Source organism: Protobothrops mucrosquamatus, unplaced genomic scaffold (genome assembly GCF_001527695.2).
Source record: "Protobothrops mucrosquamatus isolate PMUCROS unplaced genomic scaffold, P.Mucros_1.0 scaffold222, whole genome shotgun sequence".
Lineage (NCBI taxonomy): Eukaryota > Metazoa > Chordata > Lepidosauria > Squamata > Viperidae > Protobothrops > Protobothrops mucrosquamatus.
In genome coordinates this window covers 253,478-268,346 of record NW_015386574.1, presented here as the reverse complement: position 1 = coordinate 268,346, position 14,869 = coordinate 253,478, and the positions used below count along the sequence as shown (strand labels likewise).

General features: G+C 38.9%; 1 protein-coding gene across 1 annotated transcript in view; it reads right to left on the bottom strand.

Moving 5' to 3' along the window:
- ADAMTS2 (ADAM metallopeptidase with thrombospondin type 1 motif 2) overlaps positions 1-14,869 on the bottom strand; it is a 256,898-nt gene that overhangs the window by 82,616 nt on the left and 159,413 nt on the right. Inside the window, exon 4 of the mRNA XM_029283769.1 lies at positions 7,943-8,142. Coding sequence (XP_029139602.1) covers positions 7,943-8,142 — 200 coding nt within the window. The remainder of the gene's footprint in view (positions 1-7,942; positions 8,143-14,869) is intronic.

Genomic DNA, 14,869 nt, shown 5'->3' with positions numbered 1-14,869 from the left:
AAACTTCCTGACAGTGAGAACAATTAACCAGTGGAACAACCTGCCTCCAGAAGCGGTGAATGCTCCAACACTGGAAGTTTTTAAGAAGAGACTGGACAGCCATTTGTCCAAAATGGTATAGGGTTTCCTGCCTGAGCAGGGGGTTGGACTAGATGACCTTCAAGGTCCCTTCCAACTTTACTATTATTATTATTATTAAAGTAAATTGGAGGAGTTTACAAACTGGATTAAATAAGGGTCTATAAAGAGTATAAGGCAAGTTTTGAGGCACTTCACCAGCAGAATAAAAAAAAAACAGAGAATAATTTGAAGGGAGTTTTGGAGTTCTCCTAGTTCAACCCCCTGGTCAAGCAGGAGACCCAATACCATTTCAGACAAATTTTTGTCCAATCACTTCTTTAAAAACCTCCAGTGAATAAGTACTGTATCACTAGGTAGGTTTAATTTTTTTAATTTATTCAAAGGAAGACTGGATAGCAACAACACATTAGTTGTCCCACATGTTTGGAGAGACCCAACTTAAGAAAGGTTTCCTGAATGAGTCTTCCTCATTCACTGTGATAGGAGTCATCTCAAATAACTGTCTATCCTAATGTGATGCAAATAAGCTGCTTTAAAATCTGAATTATGCACTTTGTATGCAGGAACATGGTTCACTGTATTTCTCTAGGAGAGAGAGAGAGAGAGAGAGAGAGAGAGAGAGAGAGAGAGAGAGAGAGAGAGAGAGAGAGAGAGAGAGAGAGAGAGAGAATCAGAAATGCTGACTCAGTATAATCATACTTCTCTGCAAGAAGCCCACCGTTCATTCTGGGGACAAACTGGGCAGCCAGTGAGAGATTTGTGCAGTTCTCCCATCTTCCTGCACTGCTACTAATAGCTGAATGCACCAATTGGCTCCCCTTAATCAGCAAGTTGCCTTAACATTAAAGGAGCGGAGATAATCTCTTCTTTTAAATATTATTGATACTATTTCTATGGCTTCAGAATTCAGGGCATGGTTTTCAACTGTGACTCTTCCAAAAAAGTAAAAGGAAAATATGTATCATTCATAATCTTCTTTTCCTCAAAGCAGCTTAGATTTTATTTTATGAATTTTGTAGAAACTGTCAGAAAAAGCCAGCATTCCTGTCTTTTGTTATCAACAAGGACCTGCTGTTCCTTCCTTCCTCTCTTTCAGAAAACCTGCTGTATTAAAGCATCCAGAGAAAGAAACATTCTCACATATTGTGCCTTGAACTGATATATCAAAGGTGGGGGGAAAGATGAACTAAGAAAATTGCTTCCAAGTAACTTGATTCTGCAAGAGATTTATTAGTTTATTCCACCCCTATCTTGATCTGAGGGACCACAAGTAGCAAATATCTATGAGAGCATGACTCTGACAGCAGGAAGATGTGAGAGGAACTGGGACTTGTCTATGATATGATAGAGAGCAGCTCTAACAGGCTTTGCAGAGTCTGGGACACTTCTACTACTTATATTCCCAGCTTTAGTTCAAAAGAGAAACATTTTGAACTTGTCCATTTGGGGAAAGAGACATGCCATGGAAAGCAGCAGAAGCCAATTTTTAGGCCCAAATCAGTTCCATGATATTGCCAAGTCATGGATGAAAGAACCATGAACTATGTTCTGTTTGAGGGCATGTTTACTTTTTTTTATTAAAGCCTATTCCAAACATGTCACTCTAATTTCCAGAAAAAGATTTTACACAGCAAAAAGATTTTGGAAATACTGGTAGTCCTCATTTAGCAATTGCCTCATTTAACAACCATTCACAATTACAAGAAGGATAACAAAGTAACTTTGTGACCAAACCTTGCAGGTCTGTAAAGGAAAGCTGAAGTAAGATCCTAGGAGAGTTGTTTCACTTACTGTAGTTTCAACTTAGCAACCACTAAGCAACTGCTTCACTTAATGACTGAGTTGCTGCTCCCAATTGTGGTCGCTAAGTGAGGACATTCAATAAGGATCACTTTCATTACCATGGGAGTCAGTAAAACAATCTCCTTAGGGACAATATTACAGCAAAACAAATCTCTGTGTCCTGAACAACACAATCATTTGGACCCAAAATGCACTTCCTCAGCTAAGAAAACTGAAAAACCTGAATAGTAGGCAACTTTTTTTCAATACAATAATTTTAAAAGGAATGGAAGTATGAAATCTGGCCTTGGAAGAAATGGTTCAAAACAGAAGCTAAAACCACAGTGAGTTTGCTTTTCTTTCTTGAAATCCTTCTGGAAGTTGCTTGTATCTTTTGGGGTCACTACTCTCTCTGAGAGGGTGACTTCACTTCAAAATTAAAAGATAGGCTTCAACCATAAATCAAGCTTTCTTTCTGTCTTGCTCATGCATGTCTGGACATACACGTTTTTATGATAGATTCTGGTCACGCAATATAAAACACATGCATTAAATAAAAAACAGACCACACAGTTGGCTTCAGATTTTATTTTAATGGATTGATGGATGCAGTTTGCATAAATGCCACTTAAAAATTATAAAGCTGGATTTTATTTCTTCATTCCAGGATGACTCTTTGAAACCAGGAAATAATTTTCTTTGCATCCTTATTCAAAGAATGAACGAACTGTTAAATAGATCTGGATACTATTGACAGTCAGGCAATGGTCTTGATTAACTAATTGAAGAATGGATTGATAGGCAAGAGATATCCACCTGAAAGTCAAAACCCAGATCTTCTCGAGATGCATTGATTTGGAGATGATGATGAACTTTAGTTCACAATATTTGGAATGATTCCAATGAAGAGAATAAGACCAGTCAGGAAAAAATCCTTTGGAATCCTAAATAAAGTCAAGGAAAAAAACTAACTTGTTCTGAGAAATAGATGATGCTATGTGAACCCTCAGTTCCTCAACTTTTTTTTTCCAAACTCCATCCCTTTGCTGAAAAAAATTAAAGAGAAGGTCATTTGGCTGGAAATACATTTAGAATGATCTGACTGTGATTTCTATTGCTTTTGCAGACAGGCTCCCCTAATACTTTAGATATTAATATAATTTGCCAAGCAACCTTTTCAAAGCTTTTTTTTAAATTGTACTATGTACTTTTCCACTGTAACTATCCTTTTATATTTATATAACTGTACTCTGCTATATCTCTTTTTAGAAACATACAATACACTCTTATTAAGTATTGTGAAATATTGTATTATTAATGTCAATGATAATTGGGTTCACTAATATATGAGGCATGTGGAGACATCTCTGCTGCCTCGGGGGGGGGGTGTTACAGAAAATGATTAGCCATAATTTGGTTAATATTCTTCTTCTTCTTCCATGTATAGATCAAACTTTAAAATGCCAGGATGAAGCCACCTTCTTGGCTTTGTCGTTGGCCAAAAATAAGTCATTATTGGTACATGTTTTTGGTAGTAGCCGACACGCCAGCAGATAGACCGGGCTCTGCGTCTCTCCATATTCACATAGCATGCTGTTATCTGCTAAGAACCTTCACTTGAGCATATTGGCTTCACACTTAGGCGCTCCAACCCTCAACCTATTCAGGGAAATATTATGGATCAATATTTCAAACCACAATTGGGCATATCCTGGGCAACAGCAACTTTGTTTGCCGGCTAATCCTTCTCACACTAGATCAATCACGGGAAAACCAAGGAATGAATTCACCAAAAAGGTCTTGGTCAAGACCAATTTTAACAATGATCTCAATAAATACTGAGGGATTTTATTAATAAAATGAGAGTTTACAAATTGTACAAATCCACAAACAGCAATCCTCATTATACCTTAATTTAGTTTTCCCCAACCTCCTGGGGCTGCTACACACATCTGGATATTTGATAGATTTTAGAGAGGAACGGAGTCTCTCAGATTGGCTGCCACAGGATGTCATGGACAAAAAGTATGCCTTCTAGCTCTGCCAGAGTCTCTCAATCAGCTCAGTTTACCTCTTTCTGAGTAAATGGACACACTTCTAAATAGAGCAGTTTCTACATTGCCCTGTCATTTACTTTACTTTTCTAACAACCTTCTAAAGTATCTCCAAAGCCAGAATAATTTTTAGCAGTAAAGATTACACTAGAGATTGGCACTTGGCTATGTAGCATCTTATTTTCTGCTTCATTCTTTTTTAAATTAGAGGACTGCAGATGGAAGAGAGAGAGAGAGAGAGACAGAGACAGACTGATAGATGATAAATATGAATGAAATATGAATCCTGGGCAGGAACTAAGGGAGGTATGGGTTCCTGTTACCCATGGTGACTAAAGGCTTGGCAAACTGTGACCCAGTCTTCAACATATACCTAGGACAGTGATGGCAAACCTTTTAGAGACCGAGTGCCCAAACTGCAACCCAAAACCCACTTATTTATTGCTGGGTGCCAGGTGGGCATGGCCCACTGGGTGGGCGTGGCCGTGGTGGTCATGGCAGATTGGGTGAGTGTGGCCAAGGTGGGCATGGTCACCTCTACTTTGCTCGTGGGGAGGGATGCCTGTGGGGGCCGGGCAGGGTTGGGGGAGATCCAGGGGGTCTCTGGCAGGTGGGGCGGTGGGCAGGAGGCTCATCCTGCAGGGTGAGGTGAGGCAAGGCGAGGCAGGGTGGGGGTGCCATTGTCACAGGGAAAGGCGAGGCAGGGGCTGGGGCAGCTGCTGCCTGACACCATTGGCCCCCGCACACAGAGGCCAGCAAGTGCATGGGGGTGTCCGTCAGCAGCCACAGCCTGCCGGCCCCTCAACCGGCACACTCTGGGGCTCCGCAGCCCACCACCAGCAGTTCAGAGAAGCCGCCTCTGAGCTGGATGGATAGCCGACAGCTGAGGAGGCGATGCAGTGGATCGTGCCCGGGAAAAGGAGAGCATGCGAGGCCAGGAGGGATGGGACGGGGGGGAGGGAAACCAGCTGTGCTGGGATGCATCCGGCCACGTGGGACCTCGGCGAGTTAGCGGGTGGCTGGTTGAAGAGAGACAGTTGCCATCTCCGGGGTATGGTGTGTGTGCCCACAGAGATGGCTCTGAGTGCTGCCTCTGGCACGCGTGCCATAGGTTCGCCACCACTGACCTAGGATAAAGGATTCCTCAGGTATCAAAGATTAGGAATAATTCCTCAAATCATTTGAGAGAATGAATGTTCATTGTGCTAGGGACTTCTAGAAATTCTTATTGAGGTAGAAAAAGAGGCAGACAAAGTAATATTTTGCATTTCTGCAAAACCTCTGATTTAAAATTAAAATTAGGTTATGGTTTCCTTAATGAAAACATTGGTTAGTTTACTGAAAATGTATGACTTCCTTACAGGATCTATATATCTTAAAATAGATTTAAGAGACATGATAAGAAAATGTTTCTTTTCAAAAACCTGTTTTTCTATGTGGAATTTATATAGCTTCTTTTAAACTGAACATGTAAAAAAACCCATCTGTTTCAACTGCACATTTAACTGCCAGGATTTTCTTGATTTAATCTATCTGCATCTGAAGTCATTTGTTAATTCTTTTTCAAGGGAATAACTAATATAAGGAAAAATGTGAAGACAATCATAAACATACATTCAGTCCCACAATCAAGTAAATTTTTTTAATAACATTAGTGCAGTCTTCAAATGCAACACAAAGACAAATGTTAAAATATTAAAGTTTTATTTAACAAAGAATCTCTCTTCCTAATTTATTCTGACTCCAAGATCTGTCCATCAGCACACTGGATACACTAATCAAGCATCCACAAAATCCTCATGGTAAATTGAAAAAAAAATGTATTGAGTTAATGAGGGAAGAACCCAGAAAACTGGCTTAATACTTTTATTACAATCAGAATAGAGAATTAATCTCAGCATTTGAAGTTTTGACAGATTAATGGTAAGGGGGGAATCCAGAGACCAACAATTCTGTATTTCAGATTAATAGTTCTGTTACTAATAACTGAGAAACAAAAAATGCAGTGCAATACTGGAGTGGGAAGTGATCCTAAAAAATATTCACATCTCTCTTAACATTTTCCTTTTGAAATCTTTCTCTTTCTTGTATAATATAAACATATTGTATACTGTAATAATCAGTTCCTACATGGTTATATTCAGTCTTACTGGATTCAGTATTATAAACACCTATCAATCCCAAGACTGACAAGTTAAGTTTGCAAATAAGGGTCTTGAGGAAACCAAATCCAGAATGATTCAGGTTAAATCTAATGGAGCATTTCAAAATACTTGCAAGCTTCTGGGTTTTCCAGAATTCACTCCTGGATAAGATGACAGTGGTTAAGGAAGATAGGCATGGGATTGACTGAGAGATACAGAAATAAGTTTCTGATTATTGAATCCTGTCTGAATCTGGTAACATTCTTATATGGACCCATTTAAGAATGGGAGAAGGAAAAAGCTAAAGCAGTTCCACATGGATCACTGGTGTGGCTTACGCTGGAGTCATTGTACCCTTCATTAATGCTCCTGCTTATAACTGATCTCAATGGATCACCATTATCCTTCTTTTGTGAAATTTAGAAGCAGACATATTAGAACTAATTGCCATCCAGAAGTTATTCTGCTAGGACTTTTGGGTCCAAGTCACTGCTGACTTCTTACAGCTGCCTGGACAAGGTCTTGCAGTTTTCTTGGCAAGGTTCCCAAAGTGACTTGCTCTTGCCTTCTTCTTTCTAAGCTGAGGGAGAGTGACTGACCCAAGATCGTCCAGCTGACTTTGTGCTTAAACAGTCTCCCATTTCCAGCCTGGTGTCTTAATCACCAAACTGGCTCTCATTAGGACTTTAGCAGGACTCTTTACTTGGAAAAACCCAAAAACCTTTCTTTTTACTTTTTTAACAGTCTAACTTAGAATATATCAACCACAGGCTTTTCAGTCTTGTGTTGAATTGACTCTTTCTTACTAAATCCCAGATATGCCCCTTCTGATCCAGACTGCATCTCTCTTAAAGTATCCATAGTTCTGCCTCGAACAAGGGAGTCAGCAGAGGGTACTGTAAAGCATGATTGTGTAACACAAAAAGCATGACAGTGCCGCGAAGAGAGGTCACTTATTTTGCCTTGCCCCCATTTGTGCAAGAGTCTCCCTAATTCTTCCATGAAAAGACTATTTGAAATCACTCGCATGGAAAGCTGTGGTGCTGAAGCAAATGAGCTCCACTTGAACTCCAACAGTTAGGGCTTCCATTGAATTTTGCATCTACGTTTAAAATACGTGTTTTCTTATATAGACATTTTAGAGCTAATTGCCAAGCCATTTCCTATTAATACAATCTGAAAGCCACTTTCAGAAATAAACCGAATGCATTTAGTGAATTTAATTATTATGTATTTATAGGATTGCAACCTTCGTTGCAATTATATGACCAAAATGAATAACTCTGGGGAGATACAACGCTGCACTGTACTGAGCTGGAACATTGGTCCATCTAGTTTTGTTATTAACTGGTGAGAACTCTTCAAGATTTCAAGAACAGGTTTTTCTATTTCTGTCTTGGCTATACTAAAGTGCTCTATTCTGTGCGAGGTGCCTCTCTTTCTACTTGAAGCAGTAGAAAAGGTTTGACTGTAAAGAACTTCTGTTGTTGAATGTAATAGAACTATAGTCGACTTGGTTTATATTCTAGTGCTTGAAGCAGATGATGTAAGTGTTACTTAAATGCTAAAGTAGCCTTCACAGTTTGATCCAGAGATAATGATCTGAATGTTTGAGATTTTTCTTCTCTCAGGCCTTGGGATAGGATGGTTGTGAAGCCCCTTTTTTAGTTTTGTCTGGTATAAGACTTGTTCTTTTGGTCAAACTGTATTCTCTTTTTATATGCATTATTTCACATTTGTTTTTAAGTCATCCAGAGTCATCAAGGAGTCAGACAGCCTTGACATCAAAATAAATAAATACAATAGAGATTTGCAAGATCTGTTAAGTAATCCAACTGGACTCAAGTCTTGGGGAGTAAAAAAAAATGATAAGTTACTCACAATGTTCATCAGAGTCAGAAGATACTTCTGAACATATTCCTTCCCATGGAACTGTACAACTGAGTCATCAACTCCAAGAAGGACTTCAATGTTGTAGTCATCGTCAGCTGCATGTCTTGGATATCTCCTCCTCTTTCTCGTGGAACTGATTTCTTCTTTCAACAGAGACAACAGGCTGTCTAGGTTGCTCAAATCAGCCTCTAGAAGAAATTGAAATGAAAAATTGTGTTGGGATTTTAGATTTCATTTCTTATTCTTTCATAACGCGGCACTTTCCAGATGTTGTGAGACTGAAACATCCAGTTTGCTTGGCTTGTAATATCCATTGATTATAGAACCTGGTAATTCTGAGAGATACATTCCCCCACACATCTGGAACAGACCATTTGGAGAAGGCTGCTATAGAGCTTGTCAAGACCAAATAAGTAAAACCCAAGAGGTTCTTACACAAAATACCGTATCTAACTTCAGTGAATCCAGCACATATTAGTAACCCTAGATTGACTCATTTTTCTTTTTTTAAAATTTTTTCAAAACACACATACTATTTAACAGCAGCTGTTCCTGTCTTGGTTATATAACATTTAGATGCTGTAATATACTTTGCATACAACTACAATTGCCAAGTGCTAGACTGCCAACCAATACAGTATCATATGATACTGATATTGCAAAAGCTATATATTATCAAATGCCTTAATGGTCTCTCAGTTCAAAACTTTGACTTTTATAGACCAAACAATTTTCAGCACGGCTATCTAAAGCAGGGCTTTTCAAGCTTTTCACCCATTGTACCACTTTTAGGATATGGCAACATCCAAGTATCACCAGTCGCCTAGTAAGGTGTCAAAAACTTGATGACAAAAAAAAAGGAAAAAAGTGATAAAGTACAGGTAGCTTCGACTTACAGCAGTTTGCTTACTGATTGTTCGAAGTTACAATGGCACTGAAAAAAGTGCCCCCCAAGCCACAGCCAAGCAAGACACCTGCCTACCCACCCAGTGGCGCTCTTCCTCCTGTCCGAGGTTTTCATTGTTGTGAGCATTTCTGTTGAGGATTGGCAGTGGGGGTGGGGGTGTATGTTTGGTTTTTATTCCCCCCGTCTGCTGGGTGGTTGCAGCAGGTTTTGGTCACTTCACATGACCCTGGGACACTGTGACCGTCATAAATATGAATCAGTTGCCAAGCATCTGAATGTAAATCACAAGACCCTGGGGATGCTGCAACATTCCAGCTGATCAGTGCTTCTTCTGGGCTCAGCAGAAGCACCAGGATCAACGCCGAGCTCCAGCTGGAGCCTGGTGCTGTTCCTGGCGCTTCTGCTGAGCCCTGACAGCCCTGCAGCTCCAGCCATCTCTCGCTCAGGCTTGTGCGGTGCTGCCACTGGTTCAGCTCATTCCCTTCCCCCACTACTTTTCTAGGATGGTCGCATACCACCTGCCAGGTGCCAATGTACCACAGGTGGTACCCTTACCACTAGTTGAAAAGCCCTGATCTAAAGCACCTTTTCCCCATGTAATGTGGAAATTGGTAGGAATGTACTACTGAGACCTTCACATTTGAATTTCCACCTATTATATGCATGAATCAGTTTTCTTTGAGTTATTTCAAAAGTTCTGTATAGATTCCCTTGGGAGTTGTAATGCCCTCTTTTTTATTTTCAGAAAACTATCCACTTGCATCTTTTCAAATTAGCTTTTAGTGGTGGTTTAATAGCTCTTATTGCTGTTTCAACTAATATTTAGGGTTTAAGATTTTAACAGTGAATATGATTTGATTGTGATTTTGATTTCTGGAATTATTTGTTTGGTTTTATATGTTTGTACACAAATAACCATAGAATTTCATAAAATAAAGTTTTTTTTTTAGCCAACATGTTTCAAAATACAGGAAGTCATAGGATGTCAGAACAGGAGTACATTAAACATGAATGTAAACATCTACTGTAAGATAAAATTAAACAAACAGCAGAAATGGTCAAATTAAATTAATTTTCTTCAATATCTAAGCTATATCTGTAATTTATACATGTCAAATTATAGCTTTTATATTATGTTATATTACATTATGGATAGTAGATATGGATTGTGAATTGTAATCCAAATATATAATGTTCTTATATTGCCCATTAAAAGGAGAATAATTTGGCATGATTTCCTTATGAGAAATGTTGCCAAATAAACTAGTGGCAGCCTGTGTGTGTATATGTGTATTTTAAAAAGCACATTCTATATTAATATGTATGAACATATTGACAGGCAGTCAGAAGTGCACACTGCTATATGACGTAGAATGGGAAAGAATTACTAATCCAACTACTATGCTAATAAATTTGATTTACTTTTTACATTAGTGCCTTGCTCTACAATCAGATGTGAAAAACATAGGAAAGTGGCATAAATAATATGACTTGGTACAATAAGAAATTGTAACCAGGATTTCACAGACATTTTGGCCGTGTTGTTTGGATACATAAGTTTTTATATCCAATATATCTGAAAGACAAACAGTTGGGGAGGGAAAAACCTTTTAAATTGAAAGATCAGTGAAGAATGATTTTCTAAAATAAAAAAATTCTGATAACCCATATGCTACAGTGTTCAAGATGCTGGACTATGAGCAGGCATTGTTTGTTAGTTTTTAACCATTTATTCATGTCTGATTCTTGGCGACTTTATAGGCAAGTGCTCTCCATGCTACTCTATCAAGCACAGCTTCTTTCAGTTGTTGGATGTTCAACTTTGCATCAGATTTGGTGTTATCAAGACAGGATGTTCCTTCCTTGCCCCTTCTTTGTCCACCAACTATTCCTAGCATCATTGCCTTCTCCAATGAATTTGCATGCCTAACATGGCCAAAATAAATCAAACGTAGTCTTATGATTTTAGCTTCCAGTGATGTGTCTGGTTTTATACAATTTAACAGCTCTCTATTAGTTACTCTAGCTATCCATGGTATATGCAGTAATTTACACCAGCAGCACAGTGAGTGGCAACAGACAAATATTTTTCCTGGTAAAGAAGAGAAAGATCCTAACACTATTTGTTATTATGGATATGTTACTGATTTATTGGTTTGATTTAACATTCTAGTTTTGTTATTTGTCTTGTTTGTACCATATTTATTGGAAGCTGCTTACACAATGAGACATATGTGTCCTAGTAATTGATTAATATGAATGACAAGCACCATCAAATAGCAATAAAATAGAGAACTAAAAAAATAATCCTTGGCTTAAACACCACAGGAAGAAGGAAATGCTGAATCGGTTTTTGTCATTCTCTATACCAACTCTCTGTCACCCCATGGTCTCCAAGACCAGAAATGGTTGTGAGAACTCCACAATTATTCTTTCTTTCCTCATTGGTTAGTTGTATCTATAGTCAAAGTTCATCATCTGAAGATTCCCTTTCATGTAATCCTATTGCATAGCTGCTTTGACCTGTTGCTAGCATTGTAATAATAGAAGTCATTAATTCCATCTCCTTCTCTTGTTAATGATAATTTTACTACCTTGTTCATCTGCACCTTTTCTTATTTCTTATTATATCCAAGAGACATCAACTTGTTTTTTATCTTACCCAGTGTATTTACTTCTAAGAGAGTAAGCCTCTTCATAATTTATAAATTCTCTTTTCACAGCAACATAGCTGTATATCATGCATCAGAAAATTAGGCAAATCCAGTAGGCTCAACTGCAGAGGAGGTTCTGTGAGGTGAAGCCAAACTGAAGTTTCAACTTAATATTTATATATTGCATGCCGACAAATGTTCCTTTATTCCATCCTGATTCAGAAAACACATTGATATGAACATGTCTGAAAACATGTGTTTGGCTATTGTTGAAGCCAAAAGAAGTTTATGCATGTACAAGATGTATTTTAAATAAGGACAGGGTGATGGATAAAGGTCCATTGTTCACTTGTGAACAGAATGAAGACTGAAGGCCAGCTGGGGCAAACTTTATTAGGTCCTAAAGAAGGGATGGAAGGCAAATGAATGAATCGGCAAAGGCCAGAACAAGAAGAGAGCTGCCAAAAGAAATTCCTTTGCCATTCACCCAGAGAATAATTTCCACAGAGGCCACTGAGAGAAAGGTAAAGGCTCAGAGAGAGACAAGTGACATTATATAACAGCAGAAGACAAGCAATCCTTGTCCTGTGGAGGGCAACCAACCTCTGACCCAGGTCTCAGAAGAAGCTGAGGGCAGCATAACAAATGTTTCTGGAAAACAGCAAACAGGAAGAGAGAGAAGAGATAGTATCATAGAAAAAAACCCACAGAGTTCAGTTGTGAAACAATAAAGGATCAGGTATAGAAAGAGGTGATTAAGTACAGGAAGAGATTAAAAGCTAAAAAAGAATCTAACAGTATCACTGTAAACCATAACCTTTTCAATTTTTCAGAATTTGTTCCTTCCTATTTTACTTGAAATTATTTGATGCAAAAAAGAAATCATAAAGTGTCTTGTATATGTTGTACTTAACTGCACAATAAAGCCATTTTTTGTACTCAAGGCCTTAATTCTTGCCCGTTGCCAATATCCCTTATTGGAAGGACCTATGACAAGTTGGAACAAATACTTCTAATACCATTTCCTTGAGCACAGGTTCTCCTTAGGGCTGTGTCTTAAGTCCGCTGCTGCTCACCCTGTTGACCCATAACTGTTGTGCTAGGTTTGCCACCAACCATATTGTGAAGTTCACAGATGATAGAACAGTAGTGGGCCTTATTCAGGATGACAAGGTGGAAGTTTACCACAAGGAGGTTGAGGGGTTGGTGAACTGGTGTAAGGAAAACAGCCTAGTTTTAAATACTGAAAAAACCAAAGAGATCATTGTTGATTTCAGAAAAGGCAGGCACAGCCACACATCTCTGTGCATAAATGACTCACCAGTGGAGATGGTTACCACCATCAAATTCCTGGGTGTGCAGCTAACGAGTAGGCTGGCCTGGTTGCTCAACAGTGAGAAACTGGTAAAGCGGGCATAGCAGCGCCTGCATTTTCTGCATCACATGAGAAAAGCACATCTTCCTTCCCCTGTCCTGACCACTTTCTACAGGGGGACCATTGAGAGCATCCTGTCATACAGCATCACAGTCTGGTTTGGAAGCATCACTGCTTCAGACAAGAAGGCGGTGCAGAGAGTGATGAGAATGGCTGAAAAGATCATTGGCAGCTCCCTCCCTCCCATCCAGGACATAGCACAGAAGCGCTGCTTGAGCAGGGTCCATAGGATTATCTGGGACACTACACATCCTCTTCATGATTTGTTTTCCTTGTTACCTTCTGGGAGAAGGCTTTGTGGTATCTGCAGCAGAACAACCAGATTCAGCCATAGTTTCATTCCATATAGCATTAACCTTGTGAACTCTCAAGCTTCTTCCTTCCGTTATATATTCAAGATGGACAGTATTTAATATTTATTTGTTATGTATATGTAGGGGTGTGGGTCTATACATATGTTGTATATAGTATGTTTTAGGGTATTTCATGTATGCGTTTCAGTTTGAGAGCGGGCAACTAAATTTCATTTTTGATGTGTGCCATTGTGCCCACAGTAAAAAAATGACAATAAAAAGGTTATCTCTGTCTCAATATCCCTTATTGGAAGGACCTATGACATGCACAGTCAAAAATTTGTCTCCAAACTGTGGAAACTCTGACTCATAAATCACATGAAGTCTAATGGGGCTTTAACCAGTCCAAAGGTATTACAGTGTAATCAAACTTCTGATAACGAGAATCAAAAGCAGTTAAATATTCATGTCTGTCTTTCATGTAAATCAGATAGTAGGTTCCTCTGAGGCCCAATTTGGCAAAAATACAGACCTTCTGCAGCCATTCCAAGAGTGTAGAAATGAGAGGGAAAGGGTGAGGAGGGGTGAATAAAGCTATTCTGTAAGTTCTCACTGATAAACTACAAACGTTCTGCTGTGGGACATATGTGTTTTTACAGCTAGCTGTTTTGCTTCCCAAACCCTAAATTTGGAGACAAAATATGCAGTGAAAAATGTTAAATTAAAAAAAATGGACTCCATTAAACCATAAAAGTATAAAACAATCAGGATGATCTGTAGATTATTCCAGCTTCTTCGGCTAGATGTTAGGCTTAGTGAACCCTGAAAAAAAAGTTTATGTGTGTGTGTGTTTTCAGAATCATAATCCAAATTATATATATGACCACTCAGCTATGTTACTTCTTGAGCTTGTTTACATTTCTAATTTTCAGAACAGATCTATTCTCCAGCTGCTAGACCTTTCTTTGCCATTAATCCCAGACTTTGTCTTAATTTTCTCAATTATTTATAAAGTTAACCTGTGAACAGAGATTTTGCATGACCAAAATCAAAGAAGACCTGGAACAATTTGCTGGCCATGTTTAGATGGCACCCAGATCACAAATATGCCCACTTCTATATGGTATCTCTGCTTTATAAATCTAATATCTCTGACTTGTTTAGAGTTTATTTCAGCAGTATCATGACATCTTGTTCTATGACATAGAAGTGACCTGAAAATCCTCAGATGTTATTTTTTTAAAACCACAGATGTCAGAAAATATTGCTTCTTCCTCTTGCATCACTTCGATTATCTGATTATATGACATGTTTTCCACCATTGTTCTGGCAACAAGTTCTATATGTTCTATAGCACCAAAATACCATTTCATCTCTGGAAAACAAAGAGGTTGAAGTGCATCTTTTTATGTCATTTCTGTATATTATTATAACCAGGGCTTTTTTTCAGCCGGAACGCGGCGGAACCGCGTTCCGGCACCTTTTTCCGGGCCGGCCGCACCGGAAATAGCCCCTCCCACACCGGAAATAGCCCCTCCCAAATTTTACTTGCATTCCTGTTCTCTAAAGGGGCGGTCCTAGGGTTTGATGAGGGCGTGGCCAGGTTTGAGTTCCGCCACCTTTTCT